The 26509-nt window shown below is 41.7% G+C and overlaps 3 protein-coding genes across 3 annotated transcripts; all 3 read right to left on the bottom strand.

Moving 5' to 3' along the window:
- Positions 1-1414: 1414 nt before the first annotated feature.
- On the bottom strand, positions 1415-10975 carry srp68 (signal recognition particle 68). Its single transcript, XM_062387671.1, has 16 exons — positions 10829-10975; positions 10371-10437; positions 9470-9583; positions 8929-9124; positions 8715-8797; positions 8467-8576; positions 8232-8311; positions 7936-8080; positions 5804-5898; positions 5593-5657; positions 4726-4879; positions 4339-4433; positions 3935-4064; positions 3777-3852; positions 3595-3647; positions 1415-3471 (listed from the first exon to the last, which is right to left on the bottom strand). Exons 1-16 carry the CDS (start codon positions 10914-10916, stop codon positions 3244-3246), a joined length of 1779 nt encoding a protein of 592 aa, XP_062243655.1. The 5' UTR covers positions 10917-10975; the 3' UTR covers positions 1415-3243.
- Positions 10976-11113: 138 nt separating this feature from the next.
- Positions 11114-16594, bottom strand: polg2 (polymerase (DNA directed), gamma 2, accessory subunit). Its single transcript, XM_062388938.1, has 8 exons — positions 15775-16594; positions 14837-14942; positions 14489-14594; positions 13618-13803; positions 12858-12995; positions 12630-12710; positions 12034-12134; positions 11114-11923 (listed from the first exon to the last, which is right to left on the bottom strand). Exons 1-8 carry the CDS (start codon positions 16301-16303, stop codon positions 11758-11760), a joined length of 1413 nt encoding a protein of 470 aa, XP_062244922.1. The 5' UTR covers positions 16304-16594; the 3' UTR covers positions 11114-11757.
- A 720-nt stretch (positions 16595-17314) lies between these two features.
- LOC133953547 (probable ATP-dependent RNA helicase DDX5) lies at positions 17315-24869 on the bottom strand. Its single transcript, XM_062387497.1, has 13 exons — positions 24660-24869; positions 23584-23767; positions 23319-23415; positions 22930-23063; positions 22394-22459; positions 21347-21488; positions 21018-21178; positions 20697-20869; positions 20501-20611; positions 20314-20375; positions 20153-20212; positions 18471-18692; positions 17315-18128 (listed from the first exon to the last, which is right to left on the bottom strand). Exons 1-13 carry the CDS (start codon positions 24698-24700, stop codon positions 17674-17676), a joined length of 1908 nt encoding a protein of 635 aa, XP_062243481.1. The 5' UTR covers positions 24701-24869; the 3' UTR covers positions 17315-17673.
- Positions 24870-26509: the final 1640 nt, after the last annotated feature.

Here is a 26509-nt window from a genome sequence, read left to right as displayed (position 1 = left end):
GCCAATAACCCGAACACCGCTGTGACGGAATCGTACTTCAAATGCAGCCTTCGAAGGATGCAGCCCCTGAATGGAGACACAGCTCATGACAACCTTCTTAGTTTAGTGTGTTAACACTTGCCACTCAGATGTTAACAGGAGTCACAATTGAAATTGATGAGCATCATTGGTAGGTGACATCAAAATGTTGACCCAATTCTAATGATAAACGAACAGAGAATCCCCAAAGCTATTACCATTCATCCTCAGGGGACCATGATTGTGAGCTCAGAATGTTAGGACAATGACTCCAATAGTTTCTGTTTCAGATTGGATCGTAATGTTGAATCAACAAACTATCATTGCCATCCCCAAAGAAAGCTCTTTAACACTTTAGAACTTTAAAAGTGATAAACACCACTAGAGAAGGTGGCAACTTCGGATGTCAGAGTTGCTTTAAGATGTCAGGTCAGAGGTATCCCTGGAGATTAAATCTAAATGAACTAAATCAATCACAAACATCCTTAAGTTACTAGTAGGTCGCAGGGCAACATAAACATGGCAAGAATTTATATGTGTGGCACCAAGAAAACACGGTATGGGTGTGTCAGTCTTTTTCCTTAACTACACACAGCAGACAAACACAGCATGGTTGTCTGGTTTACAAAGTAAGTCTGACAAAGCTTTGTTATCTGAATTGCACCTTGGACCTTTTCATGTCTCCCTTGCGCTGAACAGGGAAAATCTGAGTGATGTCAACAATTATTATTTTTTTTTTATATCAGTAAAATGAACCAGCAACATTAATGAGACAGTGACAATTTAGAAATATTAAAACATGCAGTAAACCGGAAGCACTGTTGTATCACATATCGAGTGTCTCCCTGCAGATAAGCATTTAAATCCACTTCATCACGTCACAAATATCTTCCGTTCAGCCAGGCAGAGAATATTTCGGTTTCTGGATTTACAACGGTGTGTGTGTGTGTGGATAGTGGTACCATGATGTTAATGATAAGGTAGGGATTCAAAGTCCTTATAGTGTCCTTGGTGTGTGTGTGTGTTTGTGTGTCAAGTGCAGCTAAATTAGATGTTTTCGTAAATTATGTTTTGTGTAGAAAATAATCTATTTTCATGACAGGTTGTGTTTCAGTGACAAACACCTATGTAATTATTCATTCTTACATGAAATGAATATACGTAAATTGAACTTATCACATTCACACCCTTCGATGGCATCCTACGCACTCCTGGTGACACAACCACACCCAAAACAAGTCACACACACACAAACACACCTTTACACTTTTCCTTCGTTCAGACATTCCCCTTTTTCTTATAAAACAATTTTAGATTGGATTTTACATTTCATTCTAACAAGATCAACGATAAATATTATAAATCTTAATATTCTTCTGAATCACAAGGAGCCCAGTTATGTGTTTGGTGCAAATATATTTATTGATAGAACTGGAGATTCAGATCATACATTCTCATTATATGAATTATTGATCAACTAATCGTTTTCCAGGCTGTTCAAGGTCTTAATTCATTAACAAAAAACACAGAGGGGTTGGAGAGAAAAAGAAACAACACAGTGATAACAATTTGGAAGCAAAACAGTCACCATGTGAGTGAGTGAAACGATCCTCTAGTTACAGAAAAGCAGGTCCCCTAAGGATCAGAGGAATTGAAGGGCTTTGTTGTTCAGAGATGATCTGATGCCACATCATGACTGAGAAACAGCCAATGACAAAACATCATCTGCCACTACAGTAGAGACATGTAACTGGTGCTTTAATGGTTTAGTCCTACTGATGAAGGACAAAGAGGCGCAGTGGTAGTGAGCTGCTAAAAACTCCCCCGTGTCCTGACCATCCATTTCTGTTGTAATACTATGTAAATAAAAATCAAATAAAAACAAGTATAACGAACAATCATCTGAATCATGGTCATCATCACGACAATGTTTTGTAGGGGGAAAGAAACGTGGCTAAGACATTTGAGAGGGGTGATAAAAATGAGAGTTCTGCGTGGACGCGAGCTGGAGCTGTTGGACCCTTGTCTGACATTATGGTACGTTCAATACCACATGTCACACAGTGCAACATAAACATAGCATGCTGCTTCTGACATTAATAAATTAAAACAATGAATCACTAAGCTACTTTTTGAAAACAACCATTTCACTCTTTGATTCATGGCTTCGTCCTCCATCTTCCTGTTGATGCATCTAAAACTTAACCTGGAGCTGCATCCCAGTTCTTCCCACACCTCTTTTCATATTTCAGTCCTCTGTTTAAAGGGGTAACATAACTGCAAACCATTTATTTGGTTCAGCAGCAGATTACAAAGAACAGGACAACAGACATGTCAAGATATTTGACTTCCTGTGCTTTTCAGCAGCTTCATGTAGTTTTCATGTTGAAGTACTGACCTGTAGTGTCATAGGTAATGTGGTAAAAGGTCCGGTTGGTCATTTGTCTCTAAAACACTGTGTTGACCTCGCAGGACTGTAATAGGCACGACCATTTCATTCATTTGGACTGAAGGAAATGATTGGTTGGCGTACCTGTTTGTCACCAATCAATCTGCCATTGCTCTCACATTGCATGACCGAGGTGACATACACCCTGGAGCTGAGATGATGGCCAGAAGTTAGCAAGGGAGTAGCAGAAAAGTTAGCTTCTGCAGTTGTCAGCAGTGAGCATAGCGTTAGGCGAGGGACAATGGTAAAGATGAAAGAAAAAGATGGGACACAGCTGAACAATGTTGTGTTTCAGTTTGTCAAACTTAAGAAACAATGCTGAAACACATAGAAAGAAAAAAAACGAAGACAATTAATTGAAGGCGCTTATGTAACACAGAATTATTTTTTTTACCAGTGATGCCAAAGTACCTTAGTTTACTCTGACAAGATTTCGAGATTAACAGCATTGCTGTTGGCATCATGACCATGGCTACACAGCTTAAAGTAATGGAAGCCCATGCAGCCTAGTATTAATAGAGGCAACAGGTGGACCTGGGTCATATTGCCATTTGAAACTGTTCAATTCCTTTTCTATCATGTTTCTTCGAAGATAAGACCAACTGTGATTTCCCCAAAGGCGCCAACTCAACATATCTTGCACTTAGGCACCACAAATCAAAACAATAAAAGTTACAGAAAATATTCTAATCATCACCGGACCCAGTTCTGGTTGATTTTGGTAAACCCTGGGCCTTGTGGTTCTCATGTGGAGGCCGATGCCTGGATGGTTGGATTTAGCTGCCAAACCCAAAGATGCCCTTGATGTAGCCGGTCAGACCGCCCTTGCCCTTCTGCTCCACCTTGTCATCCAGCGGTGGGAAGGCCACATGGTTGAGAGCAAGGTCAAAGAACAGAGGCTTGCAGGGGATTGGCTGGAAGTCAGGGGGGAACTGGACCAGATTGGGATGTTTTCCTACGAGGGCGGTGTCAATGCGGAAGGTCTCCAGGCGCTCGCAGAGGGGCTGCATGGAGGAAGAGGGGTGGGAAAGTCAACATCAATGAACATTAACACGTCAAACTACTTTAAACTTATTCTAGTCATTTGAAATGAAGGATGTTTATAATATTAGTGTCACTTCTCTTACCCTGTTGTCTTTCACCTGCAGCTGAGAAGGAACTTCAGCAGTCTCCTCTGTGTCTAAAACACAAACAATTCATCAGGATTAGACACAGAAGGACACTGAATAGAATGAGGCTTTGTGGGTTCTTGTATGGTAAATATGAATGAGCTGGGCGAGAAATCAGGCATTTCAAAAAGTGTCCTCACCTAAAATGGCAGCAGCTTGAAGCGAGTATTTCTCAGCATTGACCTCAGCAATCAGCTCCTGAACATCAGGGAGGTCCTTCAGAAATTCAGAATGGATTTTAATGACACGGCTGATTTCTAACTGGGAGGTTGAAACTGCTGCTGTGTGCTTGACAAACTTTGAGGCTGTTGTTGAGGTTCTTGGCTTTAGACTGGACCTCCTTGGCGTATTTCAGCACCCTCTCATACAGCACCAGTGCCTCACTCCACTTCTTCACCAGCACATAAGACTGGGCTATGAAGAAACACCTGCAAGAAGAAAAGAGACGATAAACAAAGCATTAGCAACATAATTGGCAGTATTAATGTACAGGAAAGCATTGTATCAAAAAAAAAAAAAAAAAGGTCATAGACAGACTAATGCTGTCAAGGTGCTTCAGAAAATCGTGTCTACTTTGGAAGAAATTACACATTACTACATGGCACCATCTGATAGAGATATACATTATGGGTGCAAAGACTGCCTCACAAACAATCTTTTGATCAGATGCAGGCGTAACATGTAAAAATCTAAGTATCTGACCTATAAGCCTTGTAGACCAATGTCTTAAGGGACACCTCCTTCTGGAAGGTGTGGTCGTCCTCCAGACCCTGCAGGGTGGAAAGCTCAGCCAGACTCTGGAGAGAATAACAGACAGAAGAGGGAGGGAGAGACAGATGTGTGGACATGTGAAGATAAATAAGGTCAGAAAAATGTGACAGAAACTGTTGGTCATAGTTCAATACAGTGTTTCGACAACACAGATCAAACATCAAAACCATCTCATCACAACAACAACCAGATGCAATTTTAAGAGATTATAATGATTAAAATTTTTTGGTGAATGCAATTGTTTGTGCAGGCATCCAGCCCCCCCGAAAAAGGTGGGGCTGGATGTATATACAGTATATACAGCATCCAGATATTTACCTGCAGGATGATGTCATAGAGGCGGATCAGGTCCTGAGGACGGGGGCCCCTCTTGCTCTCATCAGTCTCGGGCTCCTTCAGTTTTGCCTGAAGAGTGTGGGCCATGCTCTCATTCCTCTTCACCAGAGTGCACAGCTTAATGTAGGTCAGGTAACTGAGAGACAGGACAACAGCACATTTATTTTTCACCCATCAAAGAGACAGTTAGAAGTATCAGAGGCTGGAGACAGAGGCCTGGATACTTGTTGTGTTACCTCTGGCTGAATTAAAATCATTTTTCTTCTTATCAGAAAATCCATTTAACAAACAGATTAGTACGTATTCTGATGATAATAAATACAGCAACTTTGAGTTTTGGACAGCTGATAAGATAAACAAAGGAATATAAAGAGACCATTACAATGACAATTTATCAAATTCAGAATTTTATGGACAACATGGAATTAGAGAAAACAGCTGGCATTGACATTTATAATGGAGAAACGTTTCTGCTGCAATAATATACAATCTCCTTGTTTGAAACAGTGATGACCTCAAAAGACAAAAATATGCTAAGTCCAGAGCTGGCCAATTTAAGCCCAGGTCGATCAACTAGATAATTTGAGGAGAAATCAAGTCTGGAGCCTCAGTCGTTGCTGATATTCTGGTAGCGTGAAGGGTTACAGAACCATTTCTTAAATCTCCCTGTGAGGTCACATGAGAGGTGAGGTGGTGCGTAAACTTGTAGTGTAGGGGTGTTCAAGCTATAGAGAAGAACATGTGTAGAGATTCTCCTTATGTCCATGATGCCACCTGATTTCAAACTCCCTGTAGTCTGAAGGCAGCTGAACAAGCACAAACACAATTTCTGACAGAAGTCTGTTTTACCTGTGCAGGATCTGCAGGTGTGACACTTTACCACTGTCGCCATCAGTGCCTCTCTCGCGCTGCTTCTACAATGAAAGTTCAAATAGCTTTTTTTTAAAAAAGGGACATTTTTCACATTCCTGTTGTTGCTGTCACAAATCATAACTGTCGGTAAACTGTAAATCAAAGCCATAATTTTGACATTAGGTCAGAAAAAAATATGTTGTCTTACCGCCTCACTCTTGAGTTCCTCTCTCACAGCCTGGATGGTGTCTCTGCACTCGGCCAGCAGGGTCTCATAGAGATGCTCTTTGGTCTCCTCATTAGCTGTCTGCACAACAGAACCAGTCACAAATTATATAGTGTACCTTAGTGAATATGTCTAACTGCAACATTGAAACCTCAAATTTACAAAGTCCTAAAAGTAAATTTGTTACACCAATACCCTTAAAGATGAACAAAGTAACGCACACTGGCCATTATGTCTGAAACAAAGACATTCACAATAACCTTCCACCTGATTAATGTGACACTTGAAAGATAATTTATGCATTCATAAGTTGTAGAAGTTGAATACAAAGAGCCACAGTAAAGGCAGGAATGTGACGGTGAAAAAGTGGGGGGGGAGTCACAGGTATGTGGCCTGGCCGGCTGCCCCTACATTCCTGAACACAGCTTATCATCAATCAGACACAGGAGTTTCAGGGTTCAGATTTCTCTGAAAGGAACGATTGTTCTTCATCCCCCCCCCCCCGACAATACACCTGTGTGGTCCTATGATATCGTCTGGAGTCTGCAGAACATGTCATGTTTGTGTTGAGGAGGCTTTGCGGGATTTGTGTAAAAGGGGGAAATGCCATCAGTGTGATAATGGCAGTGAAAATGCTGATAGTATTTATTGTTCTTGTAAAAGTATGCCGACGTGTCTGATGTTACCGACTCATTTTGCATTTGGAGGCAGAAAATGCACATCTCAGAGGAAGAATGTTGCGGGGAAATTCCTCAGGGTGATAATTGATAGATGTTTCATGATGCTGCTCTCACCCACCCAAAAGGCTTAAGTTATGTAGAGGCACACTCGTGCCAACACCCTGGTAACACCCTTTAGGACCAGCTCAACCTGTCGAGCATCCTGTTGTTCAGATTGAGGGTTTAACAGATAAACTAATTAGAGGAAGTTTGGTGTCGATGGAGCTTGAAGATGGATGTAAGGCCAAACCTGTTTCCTGTCCCCACAGGCTAACATCTGAGGTTTGGGGGCAACACCGGAGGACTTCTTCAGTGTTAGTTTAAAATTATGCCTTTCGAGCAATCAGTGAGAATTAGCACCCAAGCCGGATACTGAATCATTTTGGTCTTTTGTCTTGAAGTCAAAAATATGAAACTATAATAATTACTGCCAATCTCCAACTGGTTTCAAGTGCATTCAGTCATGGCCACTCGCAGCTTAACAATGACCTTAGAGTTCATTTTAAAGCTGATCCGTCCTCAGAGACCTGCTGGGTGTAGTCCTGTATTCATGTGTGGGTTGAAATGCACAGAATGCAGTCGTGCGATGAGAGAGCCTGCATGCCAGAGCCCTGAGTGACTGTGGGTGTGATGGGTGTGTCCGCAGGGTGTGTTGAGCCTTCAGGCTTAGACAAAGCAGGAGGAAAAATCTGCTGTGACACTGAAGGTACATTTGAGACAGTAAAGAGGAGAGTGCCACCTGTTGAAAGTTTAAGGAACTGGACAAGGATATAATGTGTAAACGGTGTTCCCAGGCTATGGGCCAGCTTCTTATCGCTGTTGTCACTCCTGCAGCGTAGGAGGCACATTGATGCCAGAAGGATATGCACACTGAGGCTATGTAGCACATGTAGGTATGAGGAACAAATTCTGAACCGCTTTATAGTCACGTCCAAGCACATTTGGGTGTAGTGTTACATTCTTTAACGTCCCACTCTAAATTGGATATATATTACTGAAGTTCTCCGTTACACTTAACATCTATTGCACTTCTATCTGTTTTTTTTACCAAGTTAAAAAATTTTTGGTAGTTTTTCCTTACTCTAATTGAGGCTTAAGGGCAAAGGATGTCACACCTAGTTAAAGCTCTATGAGACAAATTGTGATTTGTGAATATGGGCTGTACAAATACAATCTAATTGATTGATTGATATTACCTCTCTGATTGAACACAACATAGCTGCATTCAAAGGGTAGGTCTGTCATATTTTTGGGTCAATACATACCCTGCATCCATGCTGATGGACAACACTATGAAATAGCAGTTTAAAAGATTGTTAGATGTCTATTATAGGGCTAAAATCAGAATTGGCCAAAATGAGACATGAATGCTTACAATGCATCTCTAGAAGCTACTTGCCTGAGCGATGGCTGACTCGTTGTCTGCCAGACCCAACAGGAAGATTCGGGCCTTGTCGATCTTGACGGGCACCACACGGCCTCGCCACTCCACTTCACCCATGGTGGCTGCTTGCTTGGTTCTTGCCTGAGTGATAAGGGACTAAAGAAAACACAAAACCAAACATAAAAAACCGTGGCATGTTTGCCCTGTTTGGATGCAAGAATAATCCATCTGCTCCCAACATGATATCACCAATATAAGATAAAAAACTGATGTTCAGCCTAAATTAATTTCCAACTTCTGTGTTCACCTCCAGTTTCTCAGCCATCATGCCTCCTCCTCCACCAGTCAGTCTCATCTGCATCAAGTCATTGATGGCGTTCTGATCACCTGCAATCAGAGAGAGGGGATTGAATCTAGTTACACTGTGTGTGTGTATGTTTGCGCGTGCGTGTGGGTGTTAGTCTGTTGAGGTGTTGTTTGCATGTGTTGGTAGATGTTGTTTGCTACGTTATGTTGTAGGATAAGATTGGAGTGTTTCTCACCGATGTTGTAAGCACAGTAGCGGATGTTGGGTGAGATCTCGTCCACGCGCTGGCGGTACAGAACTGCCAGCTCCTCTGTGAAAGCACTGGCTAGTTTCTCATAGATTGTTCTGAGAAGACATGAAAATGGTTTATTTTAAGTTAATAGAAGTTAATAAAAACCCTCTGATGACAAACACGTGCACTTATTCTCGCGCCTGTATTCATTCTGCCACTTGAATTAGAAACGGCATGATGTTAAAACTCACTTGCACTTGTTGAAAGCCTCCATGGCCAGCTTCCATTCCTGCATTTCAAACTCTACCATGCCACCTAGGTAAGCAGTGTAGGCCTGAAATCAAATAAATTTACCATAGTTAGTGGCTGTCGTAAAAAATGTTGCTCCTGTAAGCACGGCTTTAATTAATTCTAGGTATCAATAATGTTATTAATAATAATGAGCATTCAAATGGTCCTGCGTACCTGTGCCTCCAGTTTGGTCTTAGCATCGACGCGGGGGCTTTCACAGAGCTTCTCCAGCTTCTCACTGTGCTTGGCAGCCTTTCGTAGACGTGCCAGCAGGTGGAAGCGTTTACGTGGTTCAGTATTGGCCTCCTGCTTCAGCTGCATGGCGTAGCTCCATGCACGTTCTGCCTCCATCAAAACCAGCAATAGATACCTGAAGGGTGGAGATGAATCAGTTGTTGGGTAGAATACAATACTATTATATTATTACAATAATTTCAATATTTTCCATGGACAGATCAGTTTTAATTTAATTTAGTTTTATTTCCAGGTGTTTATGTTGGGAAAATGAGGGGGTAAAAGTACATTTTCAAGTCTTCAGCATACCAGTGTATTTACTCTATTTATTCTAAACAAAACTTGGTTTAGTAGAATCCTTTAGGATAAATGGACGTGTCATTCTCCCATTAATTACACCGCATTTTAGATTTCAGTGTCACGAGCCACGCACTGTCACCAGTTTACAGCATGTGACCAACTCAAATCATCAGTTGCTCACCTGTTGTCAGAAAGCATTTCGACCGTTATTTTCTTCCCAATGAACTTGTGTCTATTTCCCATCTTGAAGCCAAGAGCCTTGCGCAGGCGACGCAGCCTGCGAGAGCAGTAGCCCCTGAAAATGGTTAAACAAAGAACTTAATATTACAGTAAATCATAAATGAATGTTTGAAATCGCAGTTTCGCATAATGAACAGGGAAATCCCTTGCTGCTGTTTTTGCGCTGTAAACAAAAAATAAATGTGATTTCCGCAGAGGACTGTATACATCACGTCTTGTCTCGTGCACGCTCTACTCAGGAGCCACAGCTCGCCTGAGCGCTCTGGACAATCCCCTGTTTTTTATAGCACGTCGAATCCAGAAAATATTCTCCTGCATCGTTCATATGTTAAAAGGCAACTACATGACAATGTGCTGACCCTTTTTCCAGACATTATACCAAGTACATGTCACACACTTCTTCAGCGATGTGATGTTTCAATGATCAGTTTATTATTCAAGTTTTGGCTAGTGTAGCTGTATTCAAGTATTTATAATAGTCTGGGGTAAGCATCATGAACTACATGAAGGTAGAGTTAGACTGAATTAGTTTGTGTCTGCTTTTTTTTGACAATTTCAAACAATTACAATCAATGAGCTATTTATAACCCAGCAGTGTGATAGAGCCATATGGCAGCAGTGGTTTCCACACAGTCACACATTACTCTCCATTTATAAATCAGGAATCTGGTTTCAGACAGAAATACTGTGACATGTACAAATCAAAATGAATGAAACCAATACAGTCAGTTTACCGATTAAGAGATAAGATCTATGCATGTCTTCTGCATGAAGCCCCACAGTAAAGAGTGGACAGCTGAGCCCAGTTGGAGCAGGTCCTGGATCATCTGTGACTCACTCACCTGTATCTCTGGTAGTCTCCGTGTCTGAGGCCATGCTGCTGCTGGGACTCCTTGATGATTTGCAGGACTGGGATTCAGTGTTAAGGGACAAAATCGAATCACCACTGTCAATGAGTGAATGTCAGTCATGTTAGCGCTGCCTGTTCAGACCCCGGCAGCCCTGAGTACAGGCTACAACTATTAAAAGCAAATAAAAACACACCAAACAAAAACTAATATTTCCATTTAACTTACCATCCTGGCAGCCAACCCCTTCTTTACCTGACCTGGTTCGTAAATCAGCTTTGTTCTATCAGGCTCTCAGCGCCTGCTTCACTGTGACACGTCGCCTATAAAACGTTATCCTCTGACCGAGCTAGCTAAGAAGCTAACGCTAGCTTCGGGAGTCCAATACAGATTCAACACAGAATTCGAAATAAGACAAAAGGACGTTTCCCGTCTGCTGCTGCAAAGGATACTCTCCAGTCCGAGTCCTCCGTCCGACGAATTCTTTTTGTTTTCATCCGTGAGGGAAACTTTCCCTTCGTTCTGCTTGTCTGCGGCCATGTCTAGATGCTAGCTGCTACGCGGTGCTAACGCTCACACATGCTCAGTCACAAGTGGAGCCAGGGAATCTCAGGACTGTGTTCCAGTCTCGCGAGATTTCTGTGGTACGTTTTTCTAATCTTTAAAGAATATTTTTATTTTTAAGCATTGACAGAGAGAAACGGAATCATACACATGAAGATGAATCACTGACAGAAAATACACAGAAAAAAAACAATATAAAAGGCTGATCTCTCTCTTTCTCTCAGAGAGAGAGCACACATACCTCCCCCAAGGCCCAACAGCGCCAAATGTCACTCATTGAGTTAAGGTCCCTAAATGTAACAAATTTCCCAATGTTATTAAATAAAGCAATAAAATAAAATCTGCCACCTGATCCAGATACGCACCAAAAGTTCTCCCCTCACCCACATCCTGACTCGAGGTTCTGTAGAAATCCTTGTAGTTGTTTTTTGTGTAACCTTGCAAGCAACTGGACAGGGTTGAAAAACATATTATCCACCTCTTTGCATTTGGGCTGAAGGATGTGAGAGTCCTTAGGCTACACCCAGTAAGAGATGGTAAGTACATGCACAATGGGTGTGTGCACATGGACTCAGAACTAAGTCGTGATGAGTCCCTCTGCCTTGCAGATGTTCTACAGTGTGGTCATCCATCAGTCAAATCCACAGTTTCCGCTTGGGTCACACTGATAAAAAGGTTTTTATTTTTATTACATTCACTGTTCAGCACTTGCAGATGTACAATAGTTGTGTGTCTAGAATTGAGACAGCACAATATTCAGTATTATATATACAATATTCAATCTGCTATTTTTGTTTTCGCCCAACAAGTCGTCCATTCAGATTTTGTCGGCAGCAGAAATGTATCTGGAGAGAAAGTTCTTGATCTCAGAGATGTGCATGGTTTCTTTGATGGTGGTGTCTCTGCTGCGGACCTGAAGGAGTCCACTCTCCAACGTGTTGTCACTGATCACCACGGTGAAGAGCACTCCCATCTCATCGTACCTACAGTGCAATGACACAGAGACCAGATACAGATGTTGACTCCGAAGCAGGCAAAACATCACTCATTAGCTCCGGCTCTGCTTCCATTAAAACACTGAGTAGCTGTTTACTTGGCGTGCAGCTGCTCCATTGATGTTGGCACAGTTTCAAGGTACCCGGGCCACACAGAGATCTTAGACTCCATGAATTCCTGCAGAAGGCCTTCACAAACCTACAAAACAATCAAAAGGGACAAGCCATGAAGATCTCACTGTCAAATGTTTTTGAACATGACGTTCAAAATTTGAGGAGTTAAACTAGGTTCTCTCTCTCAATCAGCAGCAAGTCTCTGCCCATTAATGACCAGGACCTGTAGAAATATGTCAAAGTCAGCCAAGCATGCAAAATACTGTTGATGGCTACACGGACGCACACTTTGCACATGACCTTGAAGGGGAAGTCTTGTCCCATTTCTTTATGTGATGTAGGGGTAGTGGCCCACTAGCCCTTCAAACAACCCTTCAACCGTAGTGTGTTCAGGATCCCCCAAAAATTGAAAAGGTAGATGGAAAATCCTAAATGGTTCACGAAGCAAATCAAGATGGTGAACGCAGTGGATTATATGCTCATAAACGTAAGCATGAAATCTCTCGAAATAACCCTAAAACAGATCTAGAGGTAGGGCCAAGGGAGAGTAATTGGGAGAGGGCATACAAGTTACTCTGACCTGTCTCAGTTCCATAGTTCCTCCTCTGCCAATGTCTAAAGCCACTTTGACTGGAGCCAACACAGGATGCAACTTCAGAACCTGAAATCAATGGAGAACTAGAGCTCAGCGACGGAATGGCAGAATAAAAGAGGGATACATGATGAAACTATGAGGAAACAAATTATTACATATCTGCTTTTTTTCTTGTCTTTCTTCAAATGTGGCTCAGCTGTCGAGCATCATTACCTTTCTCTGCGGCAGCCTCTGCTTGCTGTCTCCTTTCTTCAGCAGCTGCAGCGAGTTGGACAGAAAGGCCATCAACCCTCGGTCCATGTTCCCGGTCACGGAGACGACGTGAGGGACCGACTTGCGCCCGTTTCGACACTGGAATAGTTTTTTCAGAGCAAATGATATAGAACGGGATGACGTTAAAAAACACAACAACAATAGTGACATAGCTGATTGAATAGTCTTTTCCTTATAGGTCAATATTACCCAATCTGAATATTTTAGATGAATACATCTAATCAACCAGATCTCACCCTGTGACCTAAATTATTAACAATGAATCATAATTTTTACCTGGAAATACACAATAGGACATTTCACTGCAGACATAATTGACTTGTCATTGCAAGAAAAAACTAAACAGGATTTACCAATAATAGCAACAATTTACCAGTAAACCAAACCAGTGAATCAGCAAGCACATTTCCAGGCCCCTGGAAGTGGCAAGGCTAAATGGAATGCAGCCTTTGTTTCATTTTATTAATCATACTTGTGCGTTTCCTTGCTTGATTTCTGCATATACTAACTATTATAATCAATCAGATAATATTAATAAGTAGCAAATAAGTCTGGTTAATAAGTTACATTTATGGTGCAACCAAAAAGTAAGTGTTCAGCAGAAGCAGCTTGACAGGTCCAGTGTAGCAGCCGTGTGAGATTGCTTCTATAAACAAGGTTGTGTCCACATCAAGACCTTGAATGAAAGAAGCGGACAGACCTGCAACTTTGTCCAGACTCCTTTGTGTGTCTGCAGCAGCTCAGCATCTCCTTGGTTCCACAGTGTCTCCAGGGGCTCTGGTCCCCACGGGAAGTTGTAGACGATCCTCACACCTCGTGACGCCGCCCCCACAAGTTCATCTGCCGGGACTTCGCTGCTGCTGAAGTCGGAGGGGGACAGGGAAAACTGGACAAGGACGGATTGAGGGAGAAGAAGAAGACAATGAGTTATGTTATCCTGATGTAGTCCTCAATATGCTTTCTTGAATATGCAGCCATAGGGATTCGAAAAATCGCGAGAAAATCGTGAAATTGTAAAACTAGTTTTGACACTCAACTGAAGAATTTACAAAAAATATCCGTTTACATGGGAAATTTAAGGATTCAGCACAGACTACACTTTATCTTCTAATTTGAAATAAAATGAAGGGTGGTGAAGTGTGCATATGAAATATACAGTCTTTTAAAACAAAGCAAATGTTTATTACTGATCTTGACCCTCAGGGAATGGGGCTTGAAACCATCTACTTAACATATTTAATATGAGAATATATAGAATAATAATCAGATACACTTAATATAACTACACTGTGACCAAAATGTGTTTGTCTGAGGAATGCTCAAGATCTGTTCTCTTTGAATACAATTAAACATCGTCTGTAGAAAATAATTGGATGAAAACAGCCTTTAGCAGAGTGGAAACTAAAGAAGTTGATATCGTTTCTCTAAATCCTGGGTGAGGGCTGTGCCATTCCATGAGTTCTACTACAGTTACAGAGAGCATCTATAAGGACAAGCAGGAACACCAAATTTAAAATGACACAAGTAGGACTTTAATGAACCTGTGGCAGCTCACTCCAAACGATACTCACTTTTCTCCACCATTTCAACCTCTGTCGTGCCCAGTGATCGAGCCATTGGGAAGAGGTGCGAGGAGAGCAGAACCACACCAGAGACGCCTGGCTGACCTCAGCAGGGCTGGTTGAAAAAGAGCAGATGCTGTATAACTACAGTAGCACTACATGATATTTTTAAACACTTAACTATGTTGAAGTAGTACTATTCTGTTATGAAATAAAGCTTGGTTTGGTGATAGCCTGGACTTCAGACTGTGTGCAGCCTGAGAATGAAACTGTGTAACAACATTTCCAATCATGTATTATATTTTATAAACGTGCTTCTACACCCACAGAGACAAACGGAAGAAGATGAATCCTCACCAACCAGACCCGTCTGAGGGCTGAAAACACAGACCCGTCTCAGCCAGGCCGAAAGGCAACTTCCTGTTCACCAGCTCCACCGAGGGGACAAACTCTTCCAAGGCACCTAGCAGAAGACCCAGATCTCGTTAAAAATCCTAATAAATTTGGGCCCTAGGTTTAAAAATGTGGGTGTAAATTAATTGTACATACAAAACTTTTGGGATTTTTTGTAAAATTCATGACTTTTTTAAACATGCACAAAATTACACTGTAGCCACTAATGCTGTGTCGCAGAAAGTGCAATACTGGTTCTAACCAGTGATTTGGATCTAATTCAGATTTTAAAAAATTTGACTGATTTATCGTTTCGCCAATAAAGATTGGTCATTATGAATCTATTTTGACATATTAGAAAATACCTATATGTTTACAGATATGGAAACTTATTGTACAGAATAAACAATTCAGAATAGTGAAATTGTGTTTACTAGAAAGGCTCAAGTAGATATTTCTGTCAAACAGGTTTAATAACGACATCTTAGGAATCATTGCCAATATTTTTTAACAACTCCATTTGGTGATCAATTTGTATGGGAAATTATTGACTTGTACACTTAAATATCAATATCAGCATCTCCTCTTAAAAGCCACACCAGTTGAGCTCTAGCATTTATCCCTTTTAGCCAGACGATGGAAGGATTTTATTTTGCCAACTTCATCCAACAGAAGAGGGAAACTGCAACTCCAAGCAAACTGATTAAGTTCGGAGCCTGAAGCTGCTGTTTGAGTTGTGCAGTAGTACTGAGCTCAGATCAGTAAGTGCACTGGCTGAGCTGGAGGGGCCATTCCACTGCAGCAATAGTATATAATACAGGATGTGAACAGTTTAAATGGATGAATTTGATGTCTTTACACACAGACTGTAGACTAGTGGAACACGTCATGCAGCAGTTCACCTTGAAGTAGGTTTGTTCTCACGGATGGGGACCTCTGAAGGAGCGTCTGCACCTCCTGGATCATCTGCTCCTTGCTCAGATGCTGCTGCTCAAATATTTGTCTTAAACTCTCAGGCTGAACCATCCTGAGCTGTCCCCCTGCCTCGGTGTCTCCGTCCCTGCGGCTGCTGCTCAGGGTGTTTATCCCAAACAGCTGAGCTCTGGCCCGGCTCATTGAGAGCCACCACTGCTCCAGCAGGTTCCTCCTCAGCTCCATGCCCAAGGGCCCATAGCTGCAGCTCAGCCCGCGGCCGAACAGCTCGGTGTTGGTGTGACCCGGTGAGACGAAGTGTCTGTCCACACAGAGCTGCAGCAGTGTCCTCAGCTCACCCACATCCCCGCTCCCCGATGAGCTGCAGCGCCCCCTGGTGGACCGCAGGACAACGGCTACACGCCGCTGCGAGGCTTTCAATGAGGAGGCGTGTGTGGACAGGACCGTGCAGAGTGTGTGGAGGCGTGTGACACAGTGTCTGATACAGTGTGTGGCCATGGCGATAAGCTCCAGAGACTGGTCCCAGTGTCCAAAGATCGTCTATTGCAAGGAGGGATCCTCATGAGTAAAAATCTGCCCGTTCCTTATCTTGTTTACCCCTCGAACAGACGCTCAGAGAGGCGAGTCTCTGCCTCGTCCTCAATGTGTTGAGCGCTAACAGCCTGAAAATACCGCAGATGTAAGCACATGTCAGCGCTAATAGAGAAACTGCGGTGGTTAGATGGTTTGTGTTCAATGAATGCGGCGGGACGAACTTCAAGTTTCACTGGAGATACATGTGATGCATGAACCGGAAGTTACAGTTGTACTTCCGGGTTGCAACGTATGTCAGGCAGATCTCTTCTTGTTATTGGTCAAGTTCCACATCCATAGATGTAAACGAAACCCTGTCTGCGCTGTAAGTTGTGTGCAATTTTTTTTAATAATTCGGGCCCGAGCACTGACAGGCACTGACAGACAGTGAGGCCCTATTGAAATTGTAAGGATTATTTTTATTTAGTGCGAAATATTATTTTTAATTTAATACATTTTTTTGTTGGATATAAAAAAATTGAACTACCTCCTGCACAGAAGTGAACAGCGCACCTCCTGCGCTGAAGTGAACTTTTTTTTAAAATTTTACTAAATTTTTTAAATATTTTTTTTCTCCAAATTGTTAACTTTTCCCACAAAAATATGTAATCATATGATATAACGATACAGTTCAACGATGTCTATAAACAGGTCTTAGTAGAAGAACCAAAAAGAAACATGGGAGCAGTGAGATGAAATAATTAACTTAACGTTTTAAACAATACAACAGCTCATTAGCTCAAGTGGTAACAAATACCTGGACCCAAACATAGAGATGCCATCTTTACTCAGGTTAGGATACACAGGCTATCTGAACAGTTCATTCAACAGGCTGCATTTTGAGTTACTGTACAGAAGTACCCCAGGTCGTGCTCTGGGCCAAGGCCATGGCAGAAACTGTATGAAGGATCCAAACATCCCACACAAACACACAACAAAGTTTCCATTGTCTCTTTTTATTCAAAAGGGCCACACGCACCCTTTTCATATCTTCAAGAACAACGCTTTAAACTGAACACAAACTGAAAACACTGCATTACCTAGTAAAAATAAATTACTGAGGAATGTAACAAAAAACAGTCAAGGAAAAGTGCAGCATCATAGTTGCACTATAGGAGACGTGTCTATGACGCCACTTAATGCTCTGGGTTAACTGAATAATTCCAACCCTGCTGTAAGCAAAACAAAGTTAAAACAGTTCAGAATAAACATTAATAATAATATTAGTCATACTGTAAGATTTCAAGACTAAACAAAAATCATGTTGGTTCCCATATATTGTGCTTATATGATTTCTACTGTGGAAAAGGTGGTGGCATTGGGTAGGGCATCATGGGTGGTGGCGGTGCAGCCTGCTGGGCTTGTGGTGGTGGGGCCTGAGAGTTGAATGGGAATGGCGGCTGGTTCATTCCATTCTGAGCAGCCCTCTGCATGGCCCCAAACTGAGGGGGGCCCTGAAAGCTTTGGTTACCAAAGGCACCCACCTGGTTTGCCGGATTACCGAAATTACCCTGTCCGTTGCTGCTGCTATAATTGTTGTTGCCATAGCTGCCACCAGAGTTACCACTGTTGCCTCCATAAGCACCACCATTTTGGGCCTTGCCGCCACCGAAGGCACTCTTCGGCCCACTGCCAAACCCTCTATCGCTCTCCCTATCCCTGTAGCTGCCACCGCCAAAATTGCTCCTCCCACCCCCATACCTATCGCGACGGTCATCCTTGTAGCCACCTCTTCCCCCCCTTCCACGACCTGGAGGAGATGAAGACAAGAAAAGGAAACGAAGAGAGGAGTGGGTTCAGACAATTAATACAGTGAAACTACAATGGCAGCAACTTCCTGGAAAAGCTGGCAAGATCAGGCTGCACTTTGAAAACTGCAAAAGATACATCCCATTCATCGATTCAATTATTTCTATGAACAATTTTGACTGTTTAATTATTATTTGCTCACATGCTTTGAAAACGTTTCTCTATGCACTAGATGCTGTGAAAACATAATGTAGTGTGATCTTTGGGTTGTATGATATTCTTTACTTTTAATCAGAAGATAATTTCAACATGCTTATTAATACCAACATCTATCAGATGTTACCTCCTCTGTCCTCTGCCATCTGGATCAGCTTGGGGTTAATGGCCTGGTTAGCCTCGCGGAGCACAGCGATCAGGTCGCTGGCTTGTTTCATGTTGTTGGGGGTGAAGAAGGTGTATGCTGTGCCCGTTTTTTGACTGCGGGCTGTGCGTCCAATGCGGTGGATATAATCCTCGGAGGAGTTAGGGTAGTCATAATTGATGACAAATTTCACATCCTCCACATCTGTGAAAGTGTTGCAGTGTGGCAAAACAAAACATGGAGGCCACACAGGATTTTGCACACCACAACAGCCAGATCAGAGGGACAAGTTAGCAACTGTGATGGCCGGGGGAAAAAAGGTTGTTAGGCTGCGGAGGAAACATGTTAAAACAACACAATATTGGGTATACATCTATTCCATGGGAATACTACTGTGGGAAGAGAGAAACGAAGCACACTCCAATTGCTTACCATAATCAAAAAGATCCAAAAGACATTCACTCTCCCCTTTCTTACCAAGGGAGACAAAAAAATGATTTAAGTCTTACCATAAAGGAGTATGCATTCACTAGTCCTTTCCCAATGCAGCGAAATCCCCCACAAATTGTCAAGTGACATCCAGGAGCTTCTATGCAGTTGGGCCACGATATGCACTGGGACGTCCTCATTTGCCAATATTGGACCATTGACTGGTACATTTTTGCAGGTCCATTTTTCCCAGTACACTCTCAAAAGAAGCTTGATATTTAAGGCCGCACTGCATGTCTTGCCAAGACAAAATAGACCAGGTTCTAATTTGAACAGGGGCCCCTTGAGAAAAAAAAAGAAAAAGAAAAAAGGAAAGGCCCAACCATTGAACCCAGTGGGACCCCTCAGCGAGCACAGAACAATTCCCCCTACACCCTTCATCAGTCTCATCAAGGCAAGATCTTCCAAGAAGCCAGTGTTCACTTGAGAAAATGTCTCTCGTTGGCAGGTCTCGACATGACTATAAAACGCAGGCGAGGGAGGATCTTTGGTTTGAGCTCTCATTCTCTTTTTCCTCTTACTAGGTGTTCCCACTATCCCCTACACACATGTGCCAGGTCTCATCAATTTTCAGACACAATATTTCAAACTGCTCTCTCCATTTCAAGAAATCCAGCACTTTGATGGGAAAAGAAAACAACTGAAATCTTAAAGAGAGGCTCACAAGCACCCGTGCTTTGTGATACGAGCTCCGAAAGGTAACAATTGTTCCAAATCTCAAACCAGTGACTTGCAATACAGCGATCTCTAACACAACTTCATGCAAGGCAAAAGTCACACCATCAAGCATATCTTTTTTTGTTTACATTTGAGTTGGAAACAGCTGGATGGCATTTGTCAGGTGAAATCCATGGATAGAGAACAGATGTGTGTGTATTTCAACCATAGATCAGAGACAAAGGCTTAGCCACACAGCCTTTTGAAGATCACTGGCACACAAGAGCTTTCGCCTCTCTAGGCCCACTGGGTGGCAAGCCAGTTGAGCACTTCCAATATGTCATCCTTCTCCCTCTCGAGGCCTGGGACTTGTCATGCCTAGCGCCTGCCACAAAGACTCCACCTTAAGGTGAGAAAAACTCAGAAAATGCATAGAGAAGTTAAAGAAAGCAAAACCTCTTTCTTTAAAATAAGTGTGACACTGATAAGGACGTGATGCTACGCAATAGCATACTGACCTAGGCCGCGGGAGGCCACATCCGTAGCAATGAGGATGGGAGCTTTGCCATATCTGAACTCTGAGGGTAGAGAGACAGTATATATTTTTTATATATAAATTACAGGGCACCCTGTGCAGCTGAATCCTGTCGATATTCTTAAAATGTTGCTGGCTTCTCACCATTAAGGACCCAGTCCCTCTCCTGCTGGCTCTTGTCTCCATGAATTCCCATTCCTGGCCAACTGTGACAGACAAATTGTCACAGTGGGTTTGGGTTCAATAGCCAACAAGTAGGAGCAATGAGAACATTACAGATAAAAAAAAAAGAACAAACATCCATTTAATGGCTGGGTGTTGAGATCCTTACCCATCTCGTCTCATCCTCCTGGTGAGCTCATCACAACGCCTTTTGGTCTCCACAAAGATGATGGTCTTGTTCTCCTTTTCACTCATGATCTCCTCCAGCAGACGGAGCAGTCTAACAGAGCGTACAACAGAGTGTTAGGCCAAACCTCTTCTCATCACATTAATTGATCTACTAATACTAAAAGATAACTACTGACTTGTCCTCCTTCTCCATGTCATTGCAAACATCAACTATCTGCAGGATGTTGTGATTAGCACTGAGCTGAAGAGCTCCAATATTAATCTGGACATAATCCTTCAGGAAGTCCTCAGCCAGCTGGCGAACTTCCTTGGGCCAGGTGGCACTCCACATCAGAGTCTGGCGGTCTGGCTGGTTAGGAAAAGAGAAAGGACTTACAGTGTCAGCAGAAAGGCTTTTGTAGCAAGAGTATTAACAACCAAATTCTGTGTGACAATCTTATTTCACATCCGTTTCCAAAATGTTAAATTTGGCAGGTAAAAAACTAAAATCAGCGTACCCGGATTTGTTCAACTATCTTGCGGATTTGAGGTTCAAATCCCATGTCCAGCATGCGGTCAGCTTCATCCAGCACCAGATAGGTGCAACGACGCAAATTAGTCTTACTACACTCCAGGAAGTCAATGAGCCGACCTGGGGTAGCGATGCAAATCTCAACACCTTTAAAAACAGAACAAGCAATAAACAATAATTCTATTTAGCTGGAGAGAAAAAAACATTGATACAGACACTAACTCAACTAACAGTTTTTCAAACAAAATTGACAACATATGTGCAATACTAAAGTAATTCAAAATGAATTTAGTTATATGATAATAGAGAACATACCCCTCTCAAGGTCCCTGATCTGGGGTCCTTTGGGTGCACCACCGTAGATGCAGGTGGTCTTGAGACGGGAGGCCCGGCCGTATTCAGCAGCCACTTGTTGCACCTGCTGAGCCAGCTCACGGGTTGGCGCCAGCACTAAGCACTGAAGAAAGAGGAATAACAAGTTTTGTTTTCAATTAAATAACATTAATATATATATATATAAAAATAAATATAAAAAAAATAAATATAAAAATAAATATAAATAATATTAAAAAAAACCATATATAATACTACATATTTGCAGCAGCATGTGATGTGTATCTCTCAAATTATGTAAAAACAATGAACATTCTTCCAGGCCAAAGGCACAAATACTTATTAGAACTGGAAAAGCAAGTATTGCTTGCTTAAGCCGCATCCTTGTACAGCATGCCCTGATCATATGCAATTTAGCAGCTCCCTCACAGAAGGTAGCAATACCTGCCTGCTGTTGCCGCAATACTACAGTACTGATAAGGAAATGTTGTCCACCAAGGGGAAAAACTTCTTGCAACCAAACGATACAAAAGAATCTAGACAAACAGTAGCACTGGATTCTGATTTATTATTTGCATAATATCCCATTTTGGGCGACCTGATCGCTGTGCTCCGCGAGGCTAACCAGGCCATTAACCCCAAGCTGATCCAGATGGCAGAGGACAGAGGAGGTAACATCTGATAGATGTTGGTATTAATAAGCATGTTGAAATTATCTGCTGATTAAAAGTAAAGAATATCATACAACCCAAAGATCACACTACATTATGTTTTCACAGCATCTAGTGCATAGAGAAACGTTTTCAAATTTTAAGCAAAAGGTCGAACTTTAATCATTTACAGGTCAATATATTTAGTAGTGTGGGCATATTGCTGACTATCAGCTTGGCCCTCAGTTGTAAATTTTTACTAGCTTTAAAATGTTTTGACAAAAATAGTGAAATAATTGAATAATGAACGAATCAATATCTGTTCATATCATCCTGTGCTAATCACAAACTACAACAGAATGTACTGATGTGTACTTACAATAGGTCCATCTCCATGCTCCAAGAATGCCTGATGCTGGATGTGCACAATTGCAGGCAGAAGGTACTATAAAAAAAGGAAAGAAACAAGACTGAGTTCTAGATGCAACTTGAATTTATAACACAAAACATTGCACGAATGTAATCCAAAACCAAGGACTTCCTGCCGAGAAGTAATTTCCATATGATCAGCAGGGTTGATTTCAAGCTGCAAAGGTCTCTTAATATATATATATATATATATTATATTATATTATATTATATTTACGTGATATCCATGCCAAATCCATAGCACACATGACCATGACTACCACATTAACAGTAGCTGGTTTCTTGGTCTCATTTAGGAGGTTACATCAAAACCTGGTACTGTCCAATAAAGGACTGCTTTCTCAGAACAAGGTTTGCATAAAGGAAGTGGCATTATGTCTCAACAACTTTGGGATTCAAACAAGAGATGACACAAATTTATCTTGTCTGTGCCGAGCAGAAAGTTTTGGGAAAATTATAAAGGAGAAAAAAAAAAAAATCACTTACTGCAAGGGTTTTTCCGGATCCAGTCTGAGCGATGCCAACCATGTCTTTGCCACTAAGAGCAACTGGCCACCCCTGAGACTGAATAGAGGTTGGTTCAGTCCAGTTTTGTTTGGCGATAACATCCATGACATAGCCTGGGAAAATAAAATAAAAGTCCAGTCAAAGACTATTTGAGGTGTTTTCACCATTCATTCATTATTTTGAGGTTACAACACTTGACATTTAAAAGGCACTTTCAGTCTTTAAAAAAAAAAAAAGTTTTAACCCAATTTATGCATTTAAAAAAATTTGTCTATAACATTCTTGAATTTCTCATGATGTCAACAATTAGTTGTCACTGATATATATTTAGGTAAAAAGGACTTTTGGGAGCATGGGTTTCTACTCACTTGGAAATGCAGCTTCGTGGAATTTCATGATTGGTTTGGGGCACTCTCTGCCTTTGACTGTAACTTCTTTAGTTCTTCGGTACAGGTCAACCTCTTGCTGGAGTGGGAAGAAAAAATTTAAATAAAACAGATGTCAACACACATTGAGTAAGAAAAGAAAAGAGTGCACTGGCAAACATCAGTTATAGATAATGTCATACATATATAATATCATTAGTATATATCGTAAGTCTAACAAATTAAACTGGGGGGAAGCCATTCTTACAACTGGTCTGCGGGTGACATCTGGGTGCTCCTGGTAGAAGTTCTTCTGAAACTTGGGAAGCTCGTCAAGGTTCCAGTGCTTCTTCCGCAGCCTCTCACCAGGGTTGCCAAATTTTCCAGAAGGAGGTCCACCTCTGTTGCCTCCTCCACCACCACCACCAAAACGAGGGGGTCCCCCACCATACCTTGTGCATGAGAAAAGAGCATGGAAGATAAAGCACAGATGGAGCTTTGCATCAATGCACTACTTAAAAGGCCAGTGAACTAGACATGGGTAGTTCTACTAGGAGTTGAAGTTCATGGCCTCAGTTATACTCCATTGTGGTCAATAATCAGACACCTGCGGTCACCATGTGCGCAACAAATCAAATCAAAATTATGACAAGAAGAAGAGGTACTTCATCTGTTGTCCTCGCGCTCACAAGATAAGCGTTCCATATTCATCTACTCAAATCCTCTCTTCCCTGTTTCATGGCATAATGACAACAAATCTTCACCCTTTAGGCCAAACGTGGAAGTGAAGAATAAACAAATAAAATACAAACATTGTGCATCTCTGGCCACTCTGAACAAAACCTTTGAAAAAAAAAAGAAAAAAAAGGAAGCCTGGCTGGACGTGATCTAATTCAAAAAGTGGCCGTCAACCACAGAGCTGATTCACAGGTGCAGTCACGGCAACATCAAACTGTCATTTCACTGTAACCCGTTTGACGTGACGGGCTTCGGGCAACAACAACAACCCATGTGACGACGGGGGGGGGGAAGCCAGAGACATGACTGCGTCACACGGGCAAGAAAGAAGTTGGCTGCAGAGCGCAGCGCACAGAGGAGTCGTTAGCTGCCATTTTACGTCCAACCGACTGGGGCCAGAAAATATTTACAAATACGTTGTGTCACTTCAGGGCCGCCGGACCACACAAGAACGGATTTCGCCTTCATTGTAATACACCTGGTCGGTTAAGTAACAGCTACTGGCGTATCAAGTGTCTGGTCAAATACAGCCGTGACAGCAATGCCGCTAGCTCAGCTGCTAACCCTGGCTGGCGTTCGAGAACACGGAGCTGACAGCTGACTTACCCTCTATCTCTGCCGCGATCTCTGTCTGAAAAGCCCGGCATTGTGTAGCAGGCTACCGTTGGCAAAACAAAAATAAACTTTGTTTGTCTGTGACACTGTCGCCGAACAACAAACCAGGAGATTAATCTATAAGCTGCGGCTTGGCACAGGGAAAATAAAAATAAAATGCCGGCAGTTAAGAGTCAGTTTGCAGAGACGGATGTGACGTCAGAGGAGGCGGCTCACCTTTGTATCATTGCGCCTCAGACCGCGGCATGCGTCAGACGTCATGGTACTATTTTACTTCCGTATACTGACGGTCTACGTACAAACAGTGATTCAAGTTCGAATATGAATGGGAACAGTTTGATTTCATAGTGTGAGAAAATTAATGATAATAACAAATGAATTTATAAAGCACATTTTAAAACACAGTTTGATTTAATAAAAAAAAAATCAATCTTCAGTTTGAGGACCACACAGTAATAGAGCACAGATACTGAAATTAAAGTTGTTACAGATGAGAAAAAAGTGAAAAATAGATTAAAAAAAAAAAAAGATTACACGTTAACATCAGAACAAGGAGAAAGCACACGTTTTCCAAAGTTTAACAAAACTGATTCCTTTCACCTTAAAAACCTGTGTGTGCTGGTTCAGATTTTATTAAAATCTTCATACTGAACAGCAAATTATATCGTTAACCCAACAGCAATGTGCACAGCAGGAGATGAACCTCAGTGTCTGGTGTCAAAGCTGTTTGTTTTCTATGCTCAAACATCCACACTTAGCACCTCTATTACTTCTGTGCATTAGGAAGCAAAGGAAAATCATTCAGGTGAACTAACTCAACCACTAAGGATGTTCATCAAGCAAAATTGTAGTTGATCAACATATTTTCTAGGCATAAAGGGTTGAACTATAATTACCAGGGATAAAGCTACATCACAGTAACAACGTCTAGTTCGGTGATCGGTTAACAATCAGGTAGGCTACATTTATTCATACAGTACGTCAAATGTTCTTATTTCCGACTTAACACAATTAACAGTATTTCAACCCAATAAATCATTCTTTCTATGAACACTCATATTGACAATGACTATCTTCACCTTGTGACATTTCTATCATTACACATTTTTCATTTGGCTGAAAAATGTGTGTGACGATGATTTTACATTCAAGGTGTCGGATGATTCATCTTTTACATTTTTTTAAATGGTCGTTTCTGTGTACATTTAAAAAAAAATGAGGAGATAAAACAGGTCAATTTGAGGAGGGCTGTTTTAGACATGGTAAAAAGGGTGTGGTTTTAAATGATCCTTGTGGTATTTTGACAAAAATAGGTTACACACATTTCATTAAGACCCCAAGAACCATATCAACTGTGGTGAAATGGGCATAATATGTCTCCTTTAAGTAAAGTTTAGTTAAACTAAAGATTGTTTCATACATCTGATTGAATTTGTGCTCAATAAAAGATAAGAGTGATAAAGGGTTAAAATAATTTTAAATAGTCTCTTTTAAATAATGATTTAATTATTTTCCTGGTACAAAAGGGTGAATGAATAACAGCAGAAACAAAATAAACAAATATCTGTATCGGTATCGGCTATCGGCTAGATTGTTGTTTTAAACACCGGTATCAGTATCGGCCAAGAATTTCCATATCGGTGCATCCCTAATAATATGTACTGCTCTGTGGTCACTGTCATTGCACCCACTCAGTCCTCGTCTTCTGTCCCAGGGTCATCCGGATTAAGCAGTTTTCTACATTTGAAAGGTTTTTGCCTTTTGCCTGTATCAGAGAGAGGAGACATTTGAATGAGCCTTCATATTTCACACTAGAATTTCAGTTTTCTAAACTCTTAGGA

This window comes from Platichthys flesus, chromosome 5, assembly GCF_949316205.1.
Source record: "Platichthys flesus chromosome 5, fPlaFle2.1, whole genome shotgun sequence".
NCBI lineage: Eukaryota > Metazoa > Chordata > Actinopteri > Pleuronectiformes > Pleuronectidae > Platichthys > Platichthys flesus.
Note: the sequence above shows the minus strand (reverse complement) of the source record. Positions and strands in the feature narration are given on the sequence as shown.